Source organism: Gallus gallus, chromosome 4 (assembly GCF_016699485.2).
Source record: "Gallus gallus isolate bGalGal1 chromosome 4, bGalGal1.mat.broiler.GRCg7b, whole genome shotgun sequence".
NCBI lineage: Eukaryota > Metazoa > Chordata > Aves > Galliformes > Phasianidae > Gallus > Gallus gallus.
Window position 1 is genome coordinate 5,833,882 of NC_052535.1, and position 22,096 is coordinate 5,855,977.

A 22,096-nucleotide genomic window follows, 5' to 3' on the forward strand; every position below is an offset into this window, starting at 1 on the left:
CAGCTCAAAAATAACATTAATATAATAAAACTTCCCTTTTCATTTAGTACTTTGATAAAGCATTTCAAATGTGTAAGTTGTATCATAACCAGGTTCAAGTTTTTTTTGTGTGTGTGTTTGGGCAAATTTCCTTTCAATCAAATTTCTGTCTAGCCTGACTTCACAGACACGTGAGGGTTCCTGTCCTTGAAAAAATAGTAGCTACTGCAATATGGTTAAAGATAGTGGCTGAATTTTTGTTAAAAAAAAATTACAAGCAACAACTCAAAACAATTCACATTCAGAGAACTATCACAGCACCCTCCCTGTCACAAACTCTACTACTTTTGCCATGTTTATACATACACAGATGACAAACTCTAGGGCAGCCATGAATGCTCTAGTCTACACACCAGAATAACTGCTACTGCTTGCCATCATGATTCTAAGGCATGAATTCTAATGTAGATCTCCCTTACTTCAAGGAAATTATCTGTGTTCTGCGAAAGGTTGCTTAAAAAAAAAAATACTGCTTTTTCCAATATTCTCAGCAAAATAATATTCAGAATGATTTTCAAGGATTTGCTTTTAACTATGACCAGACGGGTTTAAAATAGTGCTTTATTTTCTTCATTACATTTCACTAAAAGTTGTTAATAAGATTTCCATATACCAAATGACCAGCTCTGACTATTTTAAGAACATCTGAAAAATAAAATAAAAAACCCAGATCAACACTTTAATTTAGTTTTTCTTTCAGATCACATACTAAAACACTACATCTAATAAACAATTAATGTTAAGATAATTCCAGAAAAGCCACTACATTCTTATGGCTATCGGGTTTTGTTGAAAAGTGGATATATAAAGTTAGGATACCTTGACACTAAAGCAATCTCTGCTTTCTACATGTATTTTATACATAGAAATGTGTACACACAGACATGTTCTTCTCTGCTCAGAGCCCTGTTAAAGTTCTGGTTTTAAAATAATAAACAGCTCTCTTAATATGGTTGCACACACAAGAAGAAACTCCACTGAAGTGGACAAAACATGCTTAGTACCTAAATGCACTGCACTGTATTTTATTACAAATAATGTTTTAAATATTTACTCTAAATCTCACAGGGAAAAAAAAAAAAAAAGTACTTCCTACAGAAACATGTCCTGAAAACAAAAAAAAAAAGTTAACAGATTCTGTTTCTGAGGGCAAGACAAGTAGTCATAAATTTTTATCTCAGTTACTTTAAATGGAATTTAGCTGTAAGCACAGATAGCTACGCTTCAGCAATTATTCAGTTCAGTAGAGAACAATTTGCAGGATCTACATTAGCTGTGTCAACATCTGTAGAATTTGCATTGAAAGCAATTCATAAGTAACCTGGAGTGCAAGAATACCTTCTTGAAGCTATGCTATGCTAAAGTATCTCTCAAGCTCAGTCATCACTTCCCCTCCCCCTCCATTAAGAAATATATTAAGAAATACTTTAGTATTTGCACATTAATTTCCCTTTAGATTCAAACACTATTGAAAAAAAAGGCAGCACTAGATTTATAAAAACACCTTAAACTTAGATACAGTTTAAAACATTCATTTATTAAAATGAAATTGCTTTGCAGGTGAAGTTTTTTTATTTTACCTAAAATTGGCAAAGTCTGTGTTTTAAACTATTGAAAACATAGACTCTTTCTCCGCTGTCATATGTCAGATCAGACTTGTTATGTATTTGAAAGGTTGCTGTCCCCCCAAGGTTACAACACTTAGAGGTTCACATCAGACTTCCCCAGGGCCCTAAACAGAGACTTGAAAAATGGGCCCTCAGATTACACCGCACAAAAAAACTAATGGAAAAACTCCTTGGCAAGATATATGTTAACTTTTTCTGCATCTGCTTACAGATTTTTCATCATTGTATTTCTAAGGTAAGTACTTCACCAACTGATATATTCAACTTCAGATCAATGTCTTACACACATATTACCATTTATAGCAGCACTTCTTTAAATTCTTAAACTGGCATTGTTTATTTTGAAATCACAAGTGAATTTTAGCATAGAATGATAACATATATATTAAATTCCAAATATGTATTTCTTGCTGGATGGATAGTACGATGGAAGACAGAAATAAGAGACAAGTAACTAGAGTATTTAAAATAACAAGTTCCATGTGTATACTATTGAAAAGACGACAGACAAATTCAAATTAAAATGCTGTTCCACCTGTACACTCCAGAAACACTCAGAATGGTTACAACTGAACAACTGTCTTAAATCACCAGTGCAGTGAGTAGGTCAGCTACATCAGGAGACCATCCTAGATCAGTTTATCCTATATTTTTGCATCCATTATTAAAAATAGGCATGTGTAAGTCAACAATATTGATTGTTTTTCCCTTCTTGGGGCTGTTTCTTACATATTAAGAGCTTCATGAATTTGCACTCAGCAGTATCATAGCTTCATCTTACCTTGCAAAGGAATGTGATGTTAAAACCAAGAGACTGTTCATTTCTGCTGCCAGTGTTCATATAGTTGCCAAGGAACAACACTAACTCCAGAAGCTTACTAAAGCTTTCACTCTTCCTCAGGTCTTCACAAGCTAGTGTAACTGCCATAATGCCAGGCTTGATATTGTTTATATGGTCTTCAAATGAAAGTTTGAAAAGAATTGCATTGAGACGTGACCTCAACAGTTTCACTGAACTCATCTACAAAACAAGAAATATTAAATCAGAACATAAAAGAACAAAAGATTACTTGTGTAAAATAGCTTATATTAAAAAATATTGGGCAGTCAATTGGAAGACTATACTTTTTGTATGTTTCCATTATTTACCTTGTATTTTCCAAGAAACTGTACCTGTACATACCCCCTGGCAACAAATACACAATACCAAAATCCCTCCACACAGTGCAGTAAATGTAAGCCAGTTCCATCTCTTAATAAGAACTCAAGATTAGTCTGAAGATACACATGCCAAACTTATTGTCACAGCTCCATTAAAGTCACCATTAGAATATAAGCTTCTCAGATCTTCTTTCCAAAACAGTACAATGATCTCTCAAGTGTCTGTGCTAATACCAGCACAAATGTAAACCTACAGACATCTGATTAAACTTGAGAATTATATTTCTCATTTTTAGATTTTCTTACTGAGCTGATGCACAGTTGTCAAGTTACACTTGGCCACAGGGGAAGCAGTGGGAGAAAAAAAAAGACAAATCCTTAGGGACCCCCTCAGGAGGTTCTCATCACATAACATCACAAAGTGTAAACAAAATACTACCTGTGTTTCAATCCGGTATCTTTCTGTCCTTTTAAACAAACTTTGTCAAACTTCTCCCCCAAGTTATTATCCTCTGTTTGCAAGGGTAGTATAGCACTAATTACTTCCTGACATAAATCACACTGTAGTAAAACAATACCTGACACAGATGCTGAAAAGCATCTCCGATAGTAATTTGATTAGCTTAAATCTCCAAGACCAATTTCATTATTCTAAATACCAAAATACCTTCTCTTCCATATTTTCCACAAGTAATCAATAATATTTCCTTCTACTTAGCAATGGACACTAATTGATAAAAGACACTTAGAAAATTAAGATAAATATACTGAAAATTTTTAATCCACTTAAAAATTTTCATTTAAATGCAAGAGTGATTACCTTCCAAATCTAAATCTTAATTTTAATTAGCAGAATACAGAAAGATTTCTCCCCCAATGCATTCACTATCAGTGGTGTTCCTGAAGGACTTTGTCCTCCTGAAAGAAAAGCTTGGTTATGTGACAAATCACACATCATGGCTATCAAAACAAGGTTTTTTATGCGCTCATCTCTGTTGTGCAAACCACTACCACATCTCCTTCAGCAGCCAAGATTTTTTTTTTTTGTGAGGAAAATAAATGTATCGGAAATGTTTCAGTATAACTAGCGTTTCTTTTTTTCCTTCTCAGATTTTAAATAAATCTCCATTATCAGAAATGTTTATTTGAGCCCCTGCAAGTCATCAACATTCAGCCCTGAGACAGTTTGCTAAACACCTTGCATTTCAGAAACATTATACTGGAAATTTCTGCTTTGAAAAGCATCTACCTTCACTGAGATGCAGTAACCAAAGTCAAAATTAATCACTTAATCTGCTTTAATCTTCATCAATCTACAATCTTTATTTCTATTCAAAATGAGACTAAAAAAGATGCCAAAAGCTTTAGATCATAAAACCAGGGTTTTTATTGTTTTTTTTTTGCTTGTTTGTTTTTTACTAAACTAGATGATAAAATTGAATATGCAAATAAGCTCCGGAAAACTTAATCCCTTCATAAGGCAAACAAAACATCACCATTTTCATTTAACAAATTTTTCTACTTAACACTCCACCAAATAATACTGACAACTCCTCTAAGCTTTCCTCAATCACAAAGAAACAATTCTAAAAATAAGGATATTTTTATGATTTTGACAACACGTTTCAGTGGAAAAAAAGCAAAAACCATTTAGATTCAATCCAATAGTAGTCACAAGTCAGATAAATGCAAGACACCATGTCTCTAAGAAAACCAACAGGATATAGCCAACCCAGTGACTTTCCTTTAGATACGTAGTTTTCTGGGAAAAACTGCTGGCAGAATCAAGTGAATCATTGAAATAAAAAACAAATCACACTATTAGATAAAAGCAGTGAAAAAGCATGAAGTACTAGATTTGTTGGATGCTCAATTAAAAAAATTAAACTATTCAACAACTGCAAAAACCCCAAGGCCGTTTTCTCATTTCAAGTGGTTTTCAGCTACCTATCTGGTAAACAAAATAAATTCTTACTCAGGTAAGAAGTGTACTCAGAACATCTACTTTCTACACATACTTAATATACACTAGTTGGATCTTGGCAACTTCATCAATTTCTACTAGATTACTGCTACATCAAGACAAAGCAAGAGAACAAGTTGTTCTATCCTCTGGTCTTCTCAATTAGAAGTAGAAAAAAAACTTCCAAATAAGAGTACAAAAAGTCTCCAAGTGTTCTCATGCACTCCATTATGAATAACATTTGATAACATAAAACTGAAAAGGGTCTTGAATTGTCATTTATATGCATTGTGCAGCTTTCTCTTTTCCTTTCTACTTTTTCCATGCCCCTATCAACATTAATCCACAGCATCCACTCTTCTGTCTATAGTGCTCAACTGCCATTTGTAACTTCCATAAAGGAAGAAGAGAGAAAATGGAAACAGAAGGTGGGTCCTTGAAGGTGGATGGTGAGAGAGAAGCAGCAGAAGATGGGATGGTGTTCAGAAACTTATGACTGTATGCAAGGATAACATATTTGACAGTGAAGGTGGGTAAACACTGAGCACAGCTCCAGCAGTGCTTTACTGTTTGCTATTACATATCAGAGAACAGAATGATTGGAAAATGCAGGTATACAGCATTCCACTCCAAAAATATCATTATGTAAAAGCCAGAGAGAAAAACGCAGTGAAACTGAATACAAGAGAAAGGTTGAAGCTGAAGTGACAAGGAGGGTATGATGTTTATAAATAGAAATATACAGCAAAAGGAGGGATCAAGCTGGGAGAAGATCTCAGGCACAAAGATCAAGGCTGCTGCAGTAGGAAACCAAGAACAGTGAAAAGGAGAAATGTCTACAGTAATGGCTTAAATCAAGATCATTAGACAATTTTCTGAATTTATTTTGCTAAATAGTTAACTGAAAGGAATTCATAGTCAGTCACTTGTCTGAACACCTCTACCTTGCATGCTTCCATCCAGTGTTTTCCTTAAACATTTTTTATATTCTCCTTGTACAAAATGTATGCAACGTGCAACTTCATTCAGCCTATTTTTGTCTTTTTTTATTATTGTTATTATATGCAAGGGTAGAGTAAGAGAATACTCGTTTTTTGCATCAGTCGCTCCCTCTTAAGATCCGCTCTTTGCCATTTCAAAAGTAGGCATGATGCAATCAGTAGACAGTGCAGTTGTTCTGACCTGCATTCCTTCCCAGAGAACAAGAGCCCTCTCTGTTGTAGGGCTTAAAGTACTACTGTCATTTTATCACATTGTTTTAGTCAATACAAGCATCTGTTACATGACAGGAGAGAACAAAGTGCTCCGACAGAGGTTTTAAAAGACCATATAATTATGTGCAGAAAACATTAAAATAAATATAAAAAAAATAAAACTGTTCCCAAAACATGTTTTTTTCAGAAGGATGAGGAAATTTCATAAAATGTAAACATTCATACCAAACACATTCTACTAAATTTCCTTATCCTTGTTCTCAAACATTTTTAAAACTTTATGCTTTTCATAAATAATTTAAAATCAATAGACTCGAAGTTTGCAAAAGAATTCATGAATACCTTTCATTTTCTAATTTCTCTAAAAACAAATCTAATTAGGTCAAAGTCACATTCCCTGCATCCAAACATATCATTCCAAAGACACTTCTGAAGCAAACTTACACCAGTGTCTTTTAAATAAATAAATAAACTACTTAAGTAAAGTATAAACTATTTCCCTTCCTTCTTTTAAGGACCTCTATTTCTCTTTCAATATATTTTACCTTATAGCATACCATAAAATTCCAACAAGAACAAGCCTAGTTCCTCCAGTGCTAAGAATACCTTTTAAAAGAAGACATTACCAAGCTGATAACCTTCAGTGTAATCTTTTAGAACAAAATAGAAGTAAAAATAACAACTAATTTGTTAGCTCTGTATAGTATTGAATGGGAACTGTTGAGTCATGGCCTGAACCACTGATTGAGCACCTGGGAAAGAACCAGGTCAGCCTTGGGAGCACAGGTGAAGGCATTTCACATGTGTGACCAGAAGGGGTGGAGCCTGGCTCCTCTTAGACCCCACTGAAGAGCTGACTGCCACTGGGGAAGGATCTCCTCCTGGAGATCCCTCCTCAGTGAAGCTTCCCCCTACAAACCTAGAATCTTCTCATACGGGTAAGCAATCTTCTTTCCTTCCTTTATAGCACCTCTCCATTGCGCCAGTCCTTTTGTCATAACACTAACACCTTTGTTGTATCACTTTTTCCATTGTATTGATCTGTCCAATTGCTACAAATATCTTTGGAAGACCAGCAGCAAAAAGTCTTTCAAGTCCTAGTTTAGTACTCTGTTACAAACAATTACCTGTCGGCATGTATTCAGTAATCTGTGCAGTCTTTCTAGTTCTACTTTAATACTTGGTATCATATAATCATGTACCAGCACATTTGGTAGTTTATGCAAATTGCATAATTGCATTCAGAGACTGGTTCTAGCCATTGTACCACCTTATGTTCCTATTTTTGGATTATATGTATGCACTGAACACTAGTAACAGAAACAGAATGTGATCTACAGTTTCAATTATTATAAAAATTCACACTTGTAGAGCCACTGCAGAAGCTTGTATGCATATATATACACATATATTTACATATAGTATGTACACATACAGTAGGTACATATCATAAAATATCCTGAAGTGGAAGATACCCACATGTAATATTAAGTTCAACTTCTGAAAAAGCTTTCTATTGACTAAAATAAGACACTAACAGATAACATAACTTCTCACACCAATAAATCTTTCATCTCCTTACCAGTGGTCGTATTTGTTCACTTTCTCAAAAGGTAAAACTTGAAGCAAGATATTATGGGGCATATTATCTTTCAGCTGTTCAGTTTTCAATATAGCAAAATAAATTTATCAAAGCTGTCATTGCCACAGAGTAAATGGATCTTTTATGAGCCCTTAAAAATTTAACTTAAACATGAAGAACACTCCAAATTCAGTAAACACATAAGCCTTTCACACATGACATTGTAAGATAAGGATAAGACAAAAGACTCAGTGTGGCAAAAATGCCTGTTCCTCTCCACTATATGCTGTACTTTCTACCAGAAAAAAAGTAAATATTTGTATTTTAGGTTCTTGCTGATCAATAAATATATCAACATTTTGCTAATGCAGAATAACACTAACCAAAATACTTTAAACCTACTTTTTTTTTTTCATCTATTTGATACAATAATTCTCTCCAGTTAGTTACTGCACTAATACATACCACGATTATAAATTGTTCTGACTCAGCAAGATCGTTATATTCATCCTGCAATGCAGCTAAGGCATTAATTTCTTTCTGTTCAGGGAGATTCTTTATTACAGCCTAAAACAAAAAGACATTATGTTAAACTTAGTACAATGAATGAGCTATGATCTTCAAATAACACACTAAAAATAACATAGCATAGAAATGCATGAGAAAATCTTTTATTTACATAGCTTAGACACTATATAAACTTCAAATCAAACAAATAATTAATACATACCATTGTTGCTGTCTTCAATTTGAAGAACAACCTCTCAGTATCAAAAAGCTACAGAAAAAATTCTCAACTACTGTCAGACCCAGAAGAATTATTCTTTACATGCCAACTGTTTTGCCCTCACAATTTCATACTACTTATTAAATAGTAAAGAAGAAAAAGTGGTATGCATCAATCCAAACATAACCACATAAAAATAATCTTTAGTTCTTATTCAAAATACCTGTACACAAAAAAAAAAACACCATCTCAAAACTGGACAAATATACTGGAAGGTGAATTCAACTTTCAACATTTTTGAAGACACATGAACTCAGTGGAGTCCATATTCCCAAAAGTCTAATTTGTTACATGATCTTAACTCCTGAGTCTCTCCAATCTTGGACCTCAGAGATTCAAGAGAAAAGGAGTAGGCCTGTGTTCTGATTGCATTCTAGTCCCTTGAACATTTGAAAATGAATTCCAAGAGGATGAGCTCCATTACACTTCCAAGGCTTGAAAGTCAGATCACCGTTCTTTTTGATTCAGAATTCAGCCAGAGATAAATGATCAGCGCAGCGCAAACTACATGCTTTGGCAAACACACATCAAATAAAAAGTACTGCCCAAAAGGGTTTGTAGGGGGAGGAAAATGTTTGTTTCTTTTTTCCCAAGGAAGTCACAGGCTAGCTATATCTCAGTTATAGAACAAAACTCATTTCAAACTATGCAACTTTCAACAATATGCTTGTATAACAACATTCCATGCTGACTTTGAGTCAATTACAAGGTTCCCACATTAAACATCAGACACACATTTTTTATGTCAGCTATCAGTATACATATTAACACACACATTTGGAAACATGTTTAAATATGCTTATTTTCACTTAATTGTACTGAACAATACAAAATGAAACAAGCATTCAATGGTCACATATTCAAATTCTTGTCAGTAATTTAGGAAATAGTTTCATAATGTATTTAGCACAATGCAAGCTCTAACAAATGTAAAAAGATGTTTATAAATGTAAGAAAAGGTTTTTTTTTTTTTTTTAAAGTCTGACATTTATAGGCTGGCATTTTCTCTTACTAGTTTAAAATGCCCTCAATTCTGCTAAAAATGATATTTTACATGGACATGCTTAGAAAATGTACTCTTTCAAAGACACAAAAAGAACAAAGAATGAATTTCCCTAGTGTGCTTTTCTCACAGAACTGCACTGTCATCATTGACCATGTACACAGCCTACTTAATCCAATAAATTTTACTAAGTATGATAGTGTAAGATTGAAAAGTAGCAAGAAACAAGTGCTTCAGAGGATAGAGCAGTTGTCTGTATGCTCAGTTATGCAATCATAGAATCACAAAGTCACCAAAGTCGGAAAAGGCCTCCAAGATCATCTAGTCCAAACTCCTACCTTCCACTAGTATTTCCTCACTAAGCCATATCCCTTTATGCCACATCTAAACATTTCTCGAACACTTTCAGGGACAGCTACTTAACCACCTCCCTGGGCAGCCTAGCCATTCCAGAGCCAACCACTCTTTCTGATATTTTTTTTCTAATATCCAACCTGAACCTTTAGTTTTCACCACTGTGATACTTGGAATAAAGTAGTTTCTCCATGTGCATTTTCATAAAGTTCAAGTTTAACTAAGCATGAAAGCAAGCAAGGTTTGCTTTGAAGAAGTTTTCCAATTACTAACACTGAAGACTATTAAACTGGTAAATTAGTTACTGAGTCACTTAATTGGAAGATCAGAGCAAAAATAAAGCAGAAAAAAAATCAAATAAATGATACAGTCCCTTTACTCCAATACTTTTCTAAAATTGTCTTTGGAAATAGAGAAGCAACCTCCTGGGGGTCATCAGGTAAGTCTCCTTGCTCTTAGAAGTAACTCTGACAGACCAGTTATTTATAAAAGTGGATTAACTGCCAAATAAAAGTAATTAATCTTACTGTGGGAATCCAAAGTCTCATTTTTTAGATGATTCTAAGCAGCCACATTACTGTCATGGCTGCATTCATGACTAATTCATACACATTTATTCTGTGGTTAACACTGCCTTTTACTTAAGTATCGTCATTTTCCTCCCTATTGCTTATATATATATCTCTTCTCCCAGTATAGTGATAATTTAGATTCCCTCTCAGCTACTTATATTGCTAATCTAATCAAGCCATTCTTTTCTAGCTTCCTTCTATAAACTGTTTCTCCATTGCTCAATCATCTTAAGTAGTTTTCAAGTTCAGTTTCTCCATTTTAAATTCATTTCTGAAAAATGTGTTAAGTATTCTAGATAATGTCTTAGATGTGCATTATTCATAAACATAACAATTACCTACTGGAACGGTTTGACCGATAGACCTTACAATCACATTTTTTGTGTTTTATGCTATACTGGATTCTGGGTGGGATGGAGTTTATTTTCTTGTGACCAAAAACTAATGCACCAATATAGTAGCCGAAGTTAAACAGTGTTTTTGCAGTTTCAAGGTTTTTTTGATATTTTCACTCTACTCACACAGCAAGCAGGTCAAGGATGGGCTAGACGTATTCATGGTGTTTTTTCAGTCCCTAATGACTTCTTTAATATTACTAATCCTGCAGGCTTCTTAAACAATCAGATATCCTGGATCATAACTGCAAGACTTCCTACTCACATTAATTTCTAAATAAATTAATTATACCAAAAAGGTTATCTCAGATGAAATACAAATGAGATTTTTCAATATTCAATTTGTGTTTTTGATTCTATGACCTCAGTAATTTGAGGTTTATCAGAGTGAGACAACTCTTTCTTTGGAGCCTCAAGAGAAGATATCTCCAGAAATGTAGGAGAAGCTTAGTGACAAGAGACAAAACTGCAGATTATATACAAATTTAAGTTAATTTGATAAATACAGTGTACACTATACGTTCTGAAATGCAGTAAAGCTAATTTTGTTTGGGTTTTTTTTTCCATACTAAATTTTGACTAAATTATGAATGTTAACTGTGTAAACACAACAGGCAACTCAGTTTAGCCCAGTCTCCCTAGAACGGTTATTTTCCAAGAAAGGAGGAAAACACTCATTTAGAAAGCCTTATGGGAACAGGAGCAGGGACACAAGCAGGTGCAGTGAAGGATGAAAGGACAAACAGCAGCCCACTGCATTTGCTAGAAAGGCATCATTTAGTGAAGACTAGATCAGCTAAGCCACAAAATCATGAATCTGCACAGGGTATTAAAAGAAAATGATTAAACACTAATGTTGTTGGTGTGGTACGTCATTGTTTGAGGTTTGCCTGTTTCTCTGCTAATGCTGCTTCCAAAAAGATTGCTCTTCTGCAGTGAGGAATATAAAGAGATGGTAAGAAACTGTATAGCAAATTTTCTTCTCTCTGGCTGAGAAATTTTGGCCTTAAAGATTAAATGACATCAGGAGCAGGTCTGTTTTACTGACAAGCAGAAGTTTTTAAAGAAGCGTGATGAAACTTAATGGCTAGTTTAAACTATGTAATTTTCTCAAGCTCAAAAGCTAGTATCAGAGATTCCTTTTGAAAGAGAAACTTAATAAAGTGAAAAATTAAAAGGTACTATTAACAAAAAGTCTTTTTGAAAGACAGTTTTACAGATCTATGTAACGGTATATAAAAGTAGACAAAAACGAAACACTATATTCAAGTGAAGCGTTTGTAGCAGATATCCAGAAAACTCTACACATTCTTACTCTTGAATTCTTATATTTCTATGTCATTACTACATGTACAATATGCTATGAACAAAACTAGCCAATGTTTACATACCTGAACAAAGGTTTCAGTCAGCTTCTCTTCATTAACCTCTAAAATGATATTTTTTATTTCTTCATAAGGCATACGTTGAGAACCCAAAAATATTGCTGAAATTCAGTAAGAAATAATTAGAATCAAAAAGGCCAAAAAGAGAGATGCAAGAATGGAAATTTCAATTCCAGCAACTAAAAAACAATCATCTTGATCCAAATTTACATAACTCATAATGAAATTTTCCTGTATAAAACGTTACATGAAACATGTTATTTCTATCCAAATTATAATAGATCTTTTTGCTAGGAAATGAAACCATGAGAAGAGTTAACTGTTTAAGCAGTCTCAGTTGCTCCTGAGTGGTGTTACTCATCTGTCAAAATAAAGTCCCAGTTTTATGAATAGCAATATACTTGTATTACAACTAAAAGAGATTTGTTCTGCAATTAGAAGATTTCAGCATCCATTCTGTTTATCAAGCTATAATCAATTCCTAGAATTGATAATTTGTATAATATTCACATAATATTTTTTTAAAAATTCCTTATCAAAAGCAAAGAAACAAAACAACCTAAGTCCTTATAGAAGAAGCTACATGTACTGTACACACTTCAAAAAAGGATTTCTCAAAGTAATTTGATCTCAGGCTGTTATAACATCTCAGCAGAGCCCTGTTCTAAAAACACCAAAACATCCCTAACACAGACAGGTTAATATACTGTTTTTCATGAAGTACTATATATTCCACCCAACTACTATGGTTGACTTTCATGCAACCATATTTTCAATTCCTGATTTGAATTTTTATATCACTCATGTCATAGCACATTTTTTGCTTAGGGAAGTTTATTCATGAATGTGGTAATAAACAACGCACAGATTTGGTTTTACATACTTGATTTGCCACAAGCATACATGAACTAGTGACATTTTAGGATATTTCTTATTCAAATAAAAGTGTACTGCCCTTTAAAATAAAAAGTTAAATTTTAAGAGGTGAGGCTATTTTCCTTATAACAGTATCATATATTCCTAATTTATCCTATTTGGCAATATCCTCTTTAGAAGTCCAGCTGCCACCATGCTCTTTCTGCACTGCTCTAACTGAAAAGTTGTCAGAGCTGTGGCCTGAGAGGCCATAACCTAAACCCTACCAATACTGACTTCCCTGAATCAATGACTATAATTTAATTATACTGCCTGTCTAAAGCAATTATAGGAAGAATCAACCTTCTCAGTACAAAGACAATATAATTCATTAACATTTAAGTCTACAACATTTTTTTTTTTACATTTAGGCTTTCCAAGGTTGTATAATGCATTTAAATCATGTACGTATACAACTTTTCTGAGCTAAAAAGATAGAAATTGGCTCACATTGCTTAGTTCTAGAAAAATATTGTAGATGTAAACAAAGGAAGAAGATTTAAGAATAGCCATGTAGACAAGATAATTACATATTCACCTGAAACATCTGACATCACTTACATAAGTTTTGTGAAGTTTTTCCATCCAAAACTCTTAATACTTTGTTCTTTTTCTTTGACTGTTCTGTTTTCTTCTCTTCTTGTTTTTCTACTGCCTTTTTAGCTGAAAAAAAAAAAAAAAAGGTATTTATTAAATACTCCAACTCTTGAAAGACTAATAGCAACTTAACGAGAAAGCCATAATAGTACATTTATGAGAATCGGCTCAAGGAAAGCAAATCCTTTGTCTTTATGTACTGTAAAATATATAAAGAATCAAATAACAAATTTATAAAATTATAAGTGAAATGAAAACTTTAATAAGACAATGCTTTTTTTTTCTACACAATCAAATTGCTTTTTATTTTAACCCACACATTCTGCTATCTTGAGCTCCAGTTTATTGCAAACATCTTTAAAAATGCATCAAATAGGTATTACCTCAAAACACGTGAGTGCCCTCTGTTTAAACACAAATACCATTTGAAGTTCTTCATTCAAAAGCAATAAGATAAGGTATTTGACATTTATCACACTATAAATCTGCAAAGGTAGGTTTTTTACTAGTTATTTTCTTGTATTTTGTTTTGCTCTTTACTAGTGACATTAGCTTTGTATTTGATACTTAGAATTATACAGAAAGCAACTTGGTAACAAAGTCACTAAAAGGTATGCTAGATTTTCTGCATAATTCAACATACTTATGGGTTTATACCACTTGAATAATTAGTTTACCTCAGGCATTTTCATACCAGCATTAGCTGAACTAGTCCAAGACAGTTCCCTCATCTCCAGCTACCTCTAAAAAGCCTAAGGCAGAAAAGGCTAAAACAAAAAGACAACTCTGCAACGATACACTGCTTGCTCTTCTTTTCCCCCTGCTATTATTCTGCATGCACGTATGACCAACTTGATTTATATTTGAACAAGGACAGTGCTACATGTCAACTTTTTTTCCATCTCATACACAGACAATACTCAAAACTCCCACCAGCACTGACCTGTTAACTATGATGTGCTACAGTTCAAAACCCCTAATTGACCCTCCATGAATTAATCAAATACTCATCGTTACTTTTCCCCCTCACTTAAACAAGGAAATAAAACTAGGTGCTCAACAGCCAAAAATAAAGTAAAAATCAGTAAAAAAATGAGTTTTCCCATGACAATGCAATAAACATTACGAGTTCTGTTATGTGAACAGAAACTACTGAAAAGCATAAACCTGTGTCTGGTGAGACAGTTAGGAAAAATGACTCAAGAAGATAAGTGACCTATTCATAGCTTCATTTGTTTAAGAACGAAACCTTCTGGATCTCCATAAATAATGAAGTCCTTAAGTAAACATGGTGAAGAACACATTGTTACCAATCCGGTCACTGACTATTCTTGTCATGTCAGTTGTGAACAGAAGATGACAGTCCTGCTCCTTAATTAGCTAAAACAAAATACTCAGAGCCAGAGTTCATCTCTTCATTCTTAAAATATTGCAAGGTTAACCAAAATATTCAGTATTCAATAAGCAAAAGCAAGGGAATAAAACACTTATGTTACTATGTGATAATTCACATACACCTGATCAGAAATAGAGAGAGAAACAGATTTGTGAGCAAGAATTTAATGGCAAGGGTGTTACACGAGCCCAATAAATAACTAAATGAATAAACACTGGATTTGGATAGGCTCAGATTCTAAATCATAGGGTTTTCGTTTGTTTGTATTTAAAGAGACCCACATAAAATGGACTGACATAGAACTCATAACCGTACTCGTCAAATAACCCATTTTCAAGTCTCTTTCTCCTCAACTGTCTCCAGACCACAGTCCTCTAGGGGCTATGAAACTATTTGCCACAATTAGAACACACAACTTCAAACCTTCAACAGTTTTGTAATAAACAGCTACTCTTATGTGCTTCAGCCTGTAGGGGGCTGTAACACAATCACTTATAAATCATATAAATAGTTAATATCTAGGTTAGATTAAAACTTTCCATTTGGAAGAGACTAAAGATTCTTTCCAAAGGTTCTAATCCTTTCAAGCACGTGATTAACAACTCCTTTATGCCAAGTCACAAAAAAACAAGGAGAAATACCTAAATCAATGCTTATTCGATTACAAAATTGCAACTCAGCATCAACACCAATCTTACCAACTTAAGACTTACAAGAGACATAAAATTACTAGAAATTCTTCTACACAAAGAATGCAAATGAGATTGACTCATGCTGGAAAGTATATTAAACATCGGAGTGGTAAAAAAAAAAAAAAACAACACACCTTTCCTGTCATAGTGCCTCTTTCTCCCTCAGATCATGTAGTCCATTTTAGCAGTGGCTTGACTGCAGCACATCCATGAATTACAGAATTCAAAAAAATAACTGCTACATAAGTAGTAAGAATCAAAATATTACTACTGGCCAATCTCCCAAACCTTTCAACACGAGATCTAGCCAAAGGGAGAGCTAAATAAGGACTTTATAGCAGTTAATATAGGATAGCTCAAAAAAGATTTAAAAAAATCTAGAAGCTAAAACATGTTTTACTTCATAGAGACACTGTGGTTTAGTGCGCTGCTTATTTGTCAGAACCCTTCAGTAAAGGCAGTGACTTGAATCTCCATTCAAAGTCAGCTTGTTTTCAAGACAGTATGTCTTACAGACAATACCTAGAGCTAGTAACATTCACAAACCCAGGTTTTCATAACAAATTCAGTTATACTTTACAAAGAAGGTATAGTAGCGTGGAAATGCCACAATTGCTTAAGCAATGGGGCAACGCAAGAAACAGGTCAGATTACCAATATAATGCTATTCTGCCCCTATAGGAAAACTTCCTTCGGAACTCAAATGGACTGTACCTGAAACTTTCCTCCACAGGCTTCATCCTCATCTAAGATCCCTCCTGAGATTGACAGCTGCCTCTTAGTACTCTGGAAAAGTTTCTCTCTCCATTTTTAAGCATGCTACCAGCTTTTTGCTACTTTGATTTCAAGCTTGATCCAATAGCCTTGCAAATTCAAGACTCAGCTCTTTTTCTTCCCACAATACACTCACCAAACTTATGTCAGTGCTTGACTGCTTTATCAGCCATGAAATGATAGCAGGATCTTTTACATACATGAACCATACATTTACATACGTAAGTCAACTATCTCCTTCACCAGTTCTCAGTAAAAGAGTCTAGAAGCACAAGTATTTTGTGAAGGAGACCTACATATCAGCACAGAAGATTTCAGACTTAAAAAGGCCTGTCAAGTAGTCCTTATTTCAGATCACAAATTGACAATGCAAAGTATTTCTTTTTTTAAACTATCCTGCTCTACATCTCTATTTCATCTTGAGAGTAATTCCTTTTCACGGATATTTACACAGGTGAACACACAGATTTCTCTGTAACTAATACACACACACGGGTGCACATACAGGTGTGAACTTTAATTTTGTTTCCAGGAAAGAAAATGATGGTTGCATATAAAAATCAACTCACCTTTCAGATTGGAAGTAGCAAGATTATTATTTGTCTTCTAAATTAACAACAAATCACCTACTAATGCACAGTTATTTCACACTGGTTACACCTATACCATGTTTTGGTTGGTTTTATTTTACCATCTATCTCAAGCTAAGAGGAGAGAGAAAGGGAAAGAGAGCCAATACGATCAAGCAGAAGGAAGTAAGGTAATTTAAACATGGGTAGAGGTCTCCTTAAGACAAGAAAATATAGATCTAAATTCTCATGTTAGATAAACTGCGCTGTTTTTTACATTCAGAATTTAGTTCCATTGCGCTATTAAAAACAAATTTGTTTATCAGCATTAGAGGAAAAAAGCTGATGCAACATGCTGAAAGGGGTTGTTTTCTGTTGCTCTGTTTTTCTGTTATATTATGCAATCAACCCACGTGCACCTTAAGTGGGTACATTTGGTGATACCTTCAGCTTGGAACTAATATAATCCCACAAAATGGGCACTAGTTGTCTCATGTTGATTTGAGACAGTCCTTACGCTCATGTAGGGTCTAAACAAAAAAAAAAGTGACACTAAACAGTGTTATATAAATCCAAAATACTTTTAGCAAGACTAATGATAACCACAGCAACGAACATACACAGAGATGTTGAAATACTTCAGAGACTTAATTAAAAAAAAAAAACTTCCCACCAGTACTTCTTATTTCTGTACCAAAAAAGCAAGCACACATGGCTCCAAAATTATTGTTCTACACCTGTTCATTAATTTAGCTACCGAATGTCATTATGTGATGACAAATTTTTAGAAACACATACAATTTTACTTGATGCTTCTAGAGCTGTTAAATCATTTTATTCCACATTGAAGTTTTTAGTTTGTGTTAATCCTCTACTTTTTTTATTATTTATTGTTTAGCTTAACAGTAAAAATCTTTATTCATGAATATGGTTAGGATCAAAATTAAAGGAGTAAATGGCATTAGTGTTTACCATTTTATTGTCATGCTGCATCTTCTCAGTCTATATTTTTGTATTTGCATTATCAGAATAGTCACTTTTGCAATAAAAATAGTATTCTGAAAGAAGCACCAGATACTAAAAAAAAGGGGGGGGGAGGGGGAGGGAGCAGAGATGTAGGTGATATAAGTGAACTTCAGTCTGTCAGAACCTGAGCCTTAATTTTCTCCATTTTCTCTTAAGTCTGTCCTCACAGTGAACAAAAGCCCATTTATTGTCATGGGAAATGAAAGACTGAGTTCATCTTATTTCCATCTGGTAGATGGCTTACCAGCTGCATTTACTGGTATTAGACAGCAAAGGTAAATACACAAAAGAAATTATTTCTTACTCTTTTTACCAGAAAAAAAGATGCAAAGCTAACAGGTGCAAGAATATGGGGAACAATTAACTGCCAGAACAGTTTTTAAGGGCTCTCTCTCTCTCTTTCTCTCTATACACACATACATACACACACACACACACACAAAATGAAAGATATACATGGATATATAAATAAAATATAGAGAGATCTATAAGATACAGAAGTATCTTGAGCAACTAAAGTTATTAATTACATTGAGATAAAAAGACCCCATGAAACAATGTGGAAGAGAACTGTAATAAGGAGCTTCGAATGCCAAGTAAATGGATATCCAATATTTTTGGAAAGCTACAGAAAGATAAGTAAATTTCACTTAATTAATAATAAGTGAACTTCATTGAACTTGACTAAACTGATAATAGTGGAAAACTATTGATAAGTTTTTATTTTTCAACAATGTTACCAAAGATGTGCTATTTGCAGAGGTACTGAAGAACAGAAAACAACTAGCCTAAAATAGTTCAGTTGGGAGGGACCTTCAGGCTCCATCAAGTTCAAGCTTGACTGCTTCAGGGCTAAAAGTTAAAGAATATTATTGAAGGCATTATCCAAACACCTGTTGAACTCTAGCAGGCATGGGGCACCAAACATTTCCCTAGGAAGCCTGCTCAAGTGTTTGACCACCCTCATGGGGAAGACATTTTTCTTAAATGTCCTTTCTGAACTCTTCCTGGCACAACTCTGTGCACTCCTGCACATCCTGTCATCAGTTCCCAAGAAGAGATTAGTACCTTCCTGCATGTTTCCTCAAGAAGTTGCAGAGAGCCACGAAGCCTGCTCTTAGCCTCTATTCCTCCAAACTACACAACCCACATCCTCAGCCCATCCTCACAGGACATGACATGACTTCCAATCCTTTAATTTTGCTACCATCCTCTGGATCCTTTCAAGGACCTTAACATCCATTTTATATTGTGAAATCCAGAACCACACAAAATACTCAGAGTGTTGTAAATATGGTGGGATAATCTCCTCTTCTGACCAGTTGGCTGTGCTGCGTTTAATGTACTACACAACGCAGTTTGCCTTCCTGACTGTCAGGGCACACTGCTGGCTCTTGTTGAGTCTGCTGTCAACAAAAATCAAAGCTGATAAAAGTCAAAGAAAGGTAGAGAGAAAGGTAAGTTGTACATAATGTAATCTCAAACTCACAGTTATTCTCTCTCCCCACTGATACACCAACAATAAATCCCTCAGTTTTCTCACCACACAACTTCTTCAATCAAACTGAAGCACAGCAAGTACCTGAGGCCTGGTTAGCACAGCTGGCACAGCCTGTGAACTTGCAACAACCACTTGTTTCAAGTTGAGTAGACAAAATATGACTAAGCTTTTGTTCCAGAAAACAGAAGGAACTCCGAAAAGTTTCCTGTGTGCTCAAGGAAACAAAACTAGATCCTAAGTGCAAATGTGTCTAGAATGAGTGAGAGCTCAGACAATAGCAACAGCAAATCAGAAAACAACAGTGCAAGTTTAAGAGAGCAGTCACCAAGGAGATAATCTGATTCAATCCTATAACTGATAGAATTTAAGAGTATTTCATGACTCCCACACAAAAGACTGTGGGAGATGGCAGGGACCTGTATTTCGATAATGCTCAGCATAGCTGAAACCACAACTCTTCTCCTGGACTGCATCACCTCTCCTGCAGAACATGTTAAGTAGAATGTCACACATTTATACGTGTAATTGCATTTACTGTGATTAAAGCAGTTTGGTATCCAAACATATTTGGTTCCAACATGGTCATTCAGACTGAAAATGTGACAAATCACAAACCACTTTCCTGTACATCCAGAGATGAATGCAGGAGCGTTAACAGATGCTGGCCACACACTCTTGTCAATCAAATCAGCAGCTGTGTGGCTTCATGTTTATTCCCAATGCCACCTGGCATTTTCCAGTTCACCTAAAATCACTCACTTATCAATTCCTCAAGTAAAATTAATTAAGCACTCCTGCTGTCACTCTGTCCTTTCTGCAATCAGAATAATCAAATAGCTAATGCAGCATTAAAAAAGAAACAAAACAGTAAACAATTTTATTACAAATAAAGCAAGCAATCGATCTGAAAGTAGTGCTTAGTTTGAGATCACAAGATACAAAAACAGCAGGAGAAAAAACATGGAACATCTCTTGACATCTCATATAGTTTTTGCCTAATTAATGTAATCAAGCCAGAGGAAGTGACATCAACCTAACGTATTCTGCTCCAAGGAAGAAAAAATTTCTGACTTAATTTTATAAATAAGCTGTGTTAAAAAACAGCAAGGGTACTGTATTCTTCTTATTTACTCTTCTAGAGCAAGTGAGTGCTATTGTATTTCTCCATCTCATTTAATCTATTAAATATTTTTGTTCTATTAACATTGCCCTAAAATGGTTGCAAATAGCCTAATTTTCAGCTGCCATTTGACAAACTGCATCAGTAACTCATGCAGTTAAGTTGCATAGTTAAAGTATACTTTAATAAACATCCTGTACTAGAGTTGCTTCCAGCTTTCTATCAGCACATGCCTGGAGGACTGAGCAAATAGCAACAGTTAAGCAAACAAATGGTCACAGAAATACATGCAAGTATTCATCCTGAGCATTAGAAATCAAACAGCAGGCAAACTGATTGAACTGAAAATATCCTCAATGGGCTTACTTAGCTGTGTTGTACCATGTGTTGTAGGAAGCTGAAATAAAAGCTAGCAGCCTTTTCCATTAACTCTTTTATCACATCCTCTCCATGAATATTTACATGGCACAGAGCCCCAGAATTGTACACTCCATTTCTCCCTTTGCCACTGCTCATATTTCAACGCCTACAACACAAACAAAAAAGATGGCTTTTTCTAAGAGGAGACATTTAGCCTTGGTGCATGTTGCCAGTCACAAGATCAGCCAATGCATTTTAGCAGTAACATGGCAAGTTTATTCATGGATCAGACAAAACATTTGTCCAAGAAACTAAAACGCTGCCTATAATGGCAGCTTCAATTTAGATAGCCACATGTTGCATTTTGTTTCCTCTCCTCTTAGATATCAGGTCATCGTCACTGCAAAACTGCCAGATATCAGTGTCGAGCATTTTCCTGACCAAAGAATAATTAAAACCGAAGTAAAATGAAATGCTGAAGAACTATCACATTTCATCAAGATTTTCATAAACTGAATTGCAGTTATTATTAAAAGCAAAAATATTTAAATGAAAAGTTCAGCAATTGTTCCTCTTAACTAGGTTTATAAAAGACAATTCTTTCCCAGTAAAGACATTGATATGAATTTCATATTCCAAACAAATTTTAGAAATAATGAAGTTAAAAATGCAAAGATCCAAAAATCTTATTATACAACCAAGTTAGATATTGGTGTTTAATTGCAACAAGTAAAGCTTTACAATAAATAAAGTAGGTGGTTCCCTCCCCCCCCCCACCCCGTGCTATCTGACCTATGAATTTCCTGATGGCTTATTTAAATACTAGAAATCACGTTTCCAAATGCATATTTTGAATATCCTTTAAAACCTTTTAAAAAAATACTTCTATCAGGTTTTAAAACAAATTCACATGAGAAACTGTTTCACATGTATATATTTAAATCTCCAATCCCTATATCTGCTTATCATTTTCAAGATTTTCTGTAGTCTGTTGTTTAAGCATAACATGGCACAACCAGGTTACATCTGACCCAACCAGTGAACTATGGGGCATTACCCTTCT

The 22,096-nt window shown here is 34.4% G+C and overlaps 1 protein-coding gene across 9 annotated transcripts in view; it reads right to left on the reverse strand.

The window, feature by feature from the left end:
• The window catches only part of DIAPH2 (diaphanous related formin 2), a 159,865-nt gene that overhangs the window by 81,622 nt on the left and 56,147 nt on the right, over positions 1-22,096 (reverse strand). For all 9 annotated transcript variants that reach the window (XM_040698666.2, XM_015278161.4, XM_015278159.4 and 6 more), the window contains 4 exons: positions 13,560-13,661; positions 12,090-12,184; positions 8,053-8,154; positions 2,449-2,688 (listed from right to left, as the gene is read on the reverse strand). In XM_040698666.2, the coding sequence (XP_040554600.1) occupies positions 2,449-2,688; positions 8,053-8,154; positions 12,090-12,184; positions 13,560-13,661 (539 nt within the window). The remainder of the gene's footprint in view (positions 1-2,448; positions 2,689-8,052; positions 8,155-12,089; positions 12,185-13,559; positions 13,662-22,096) is intronic.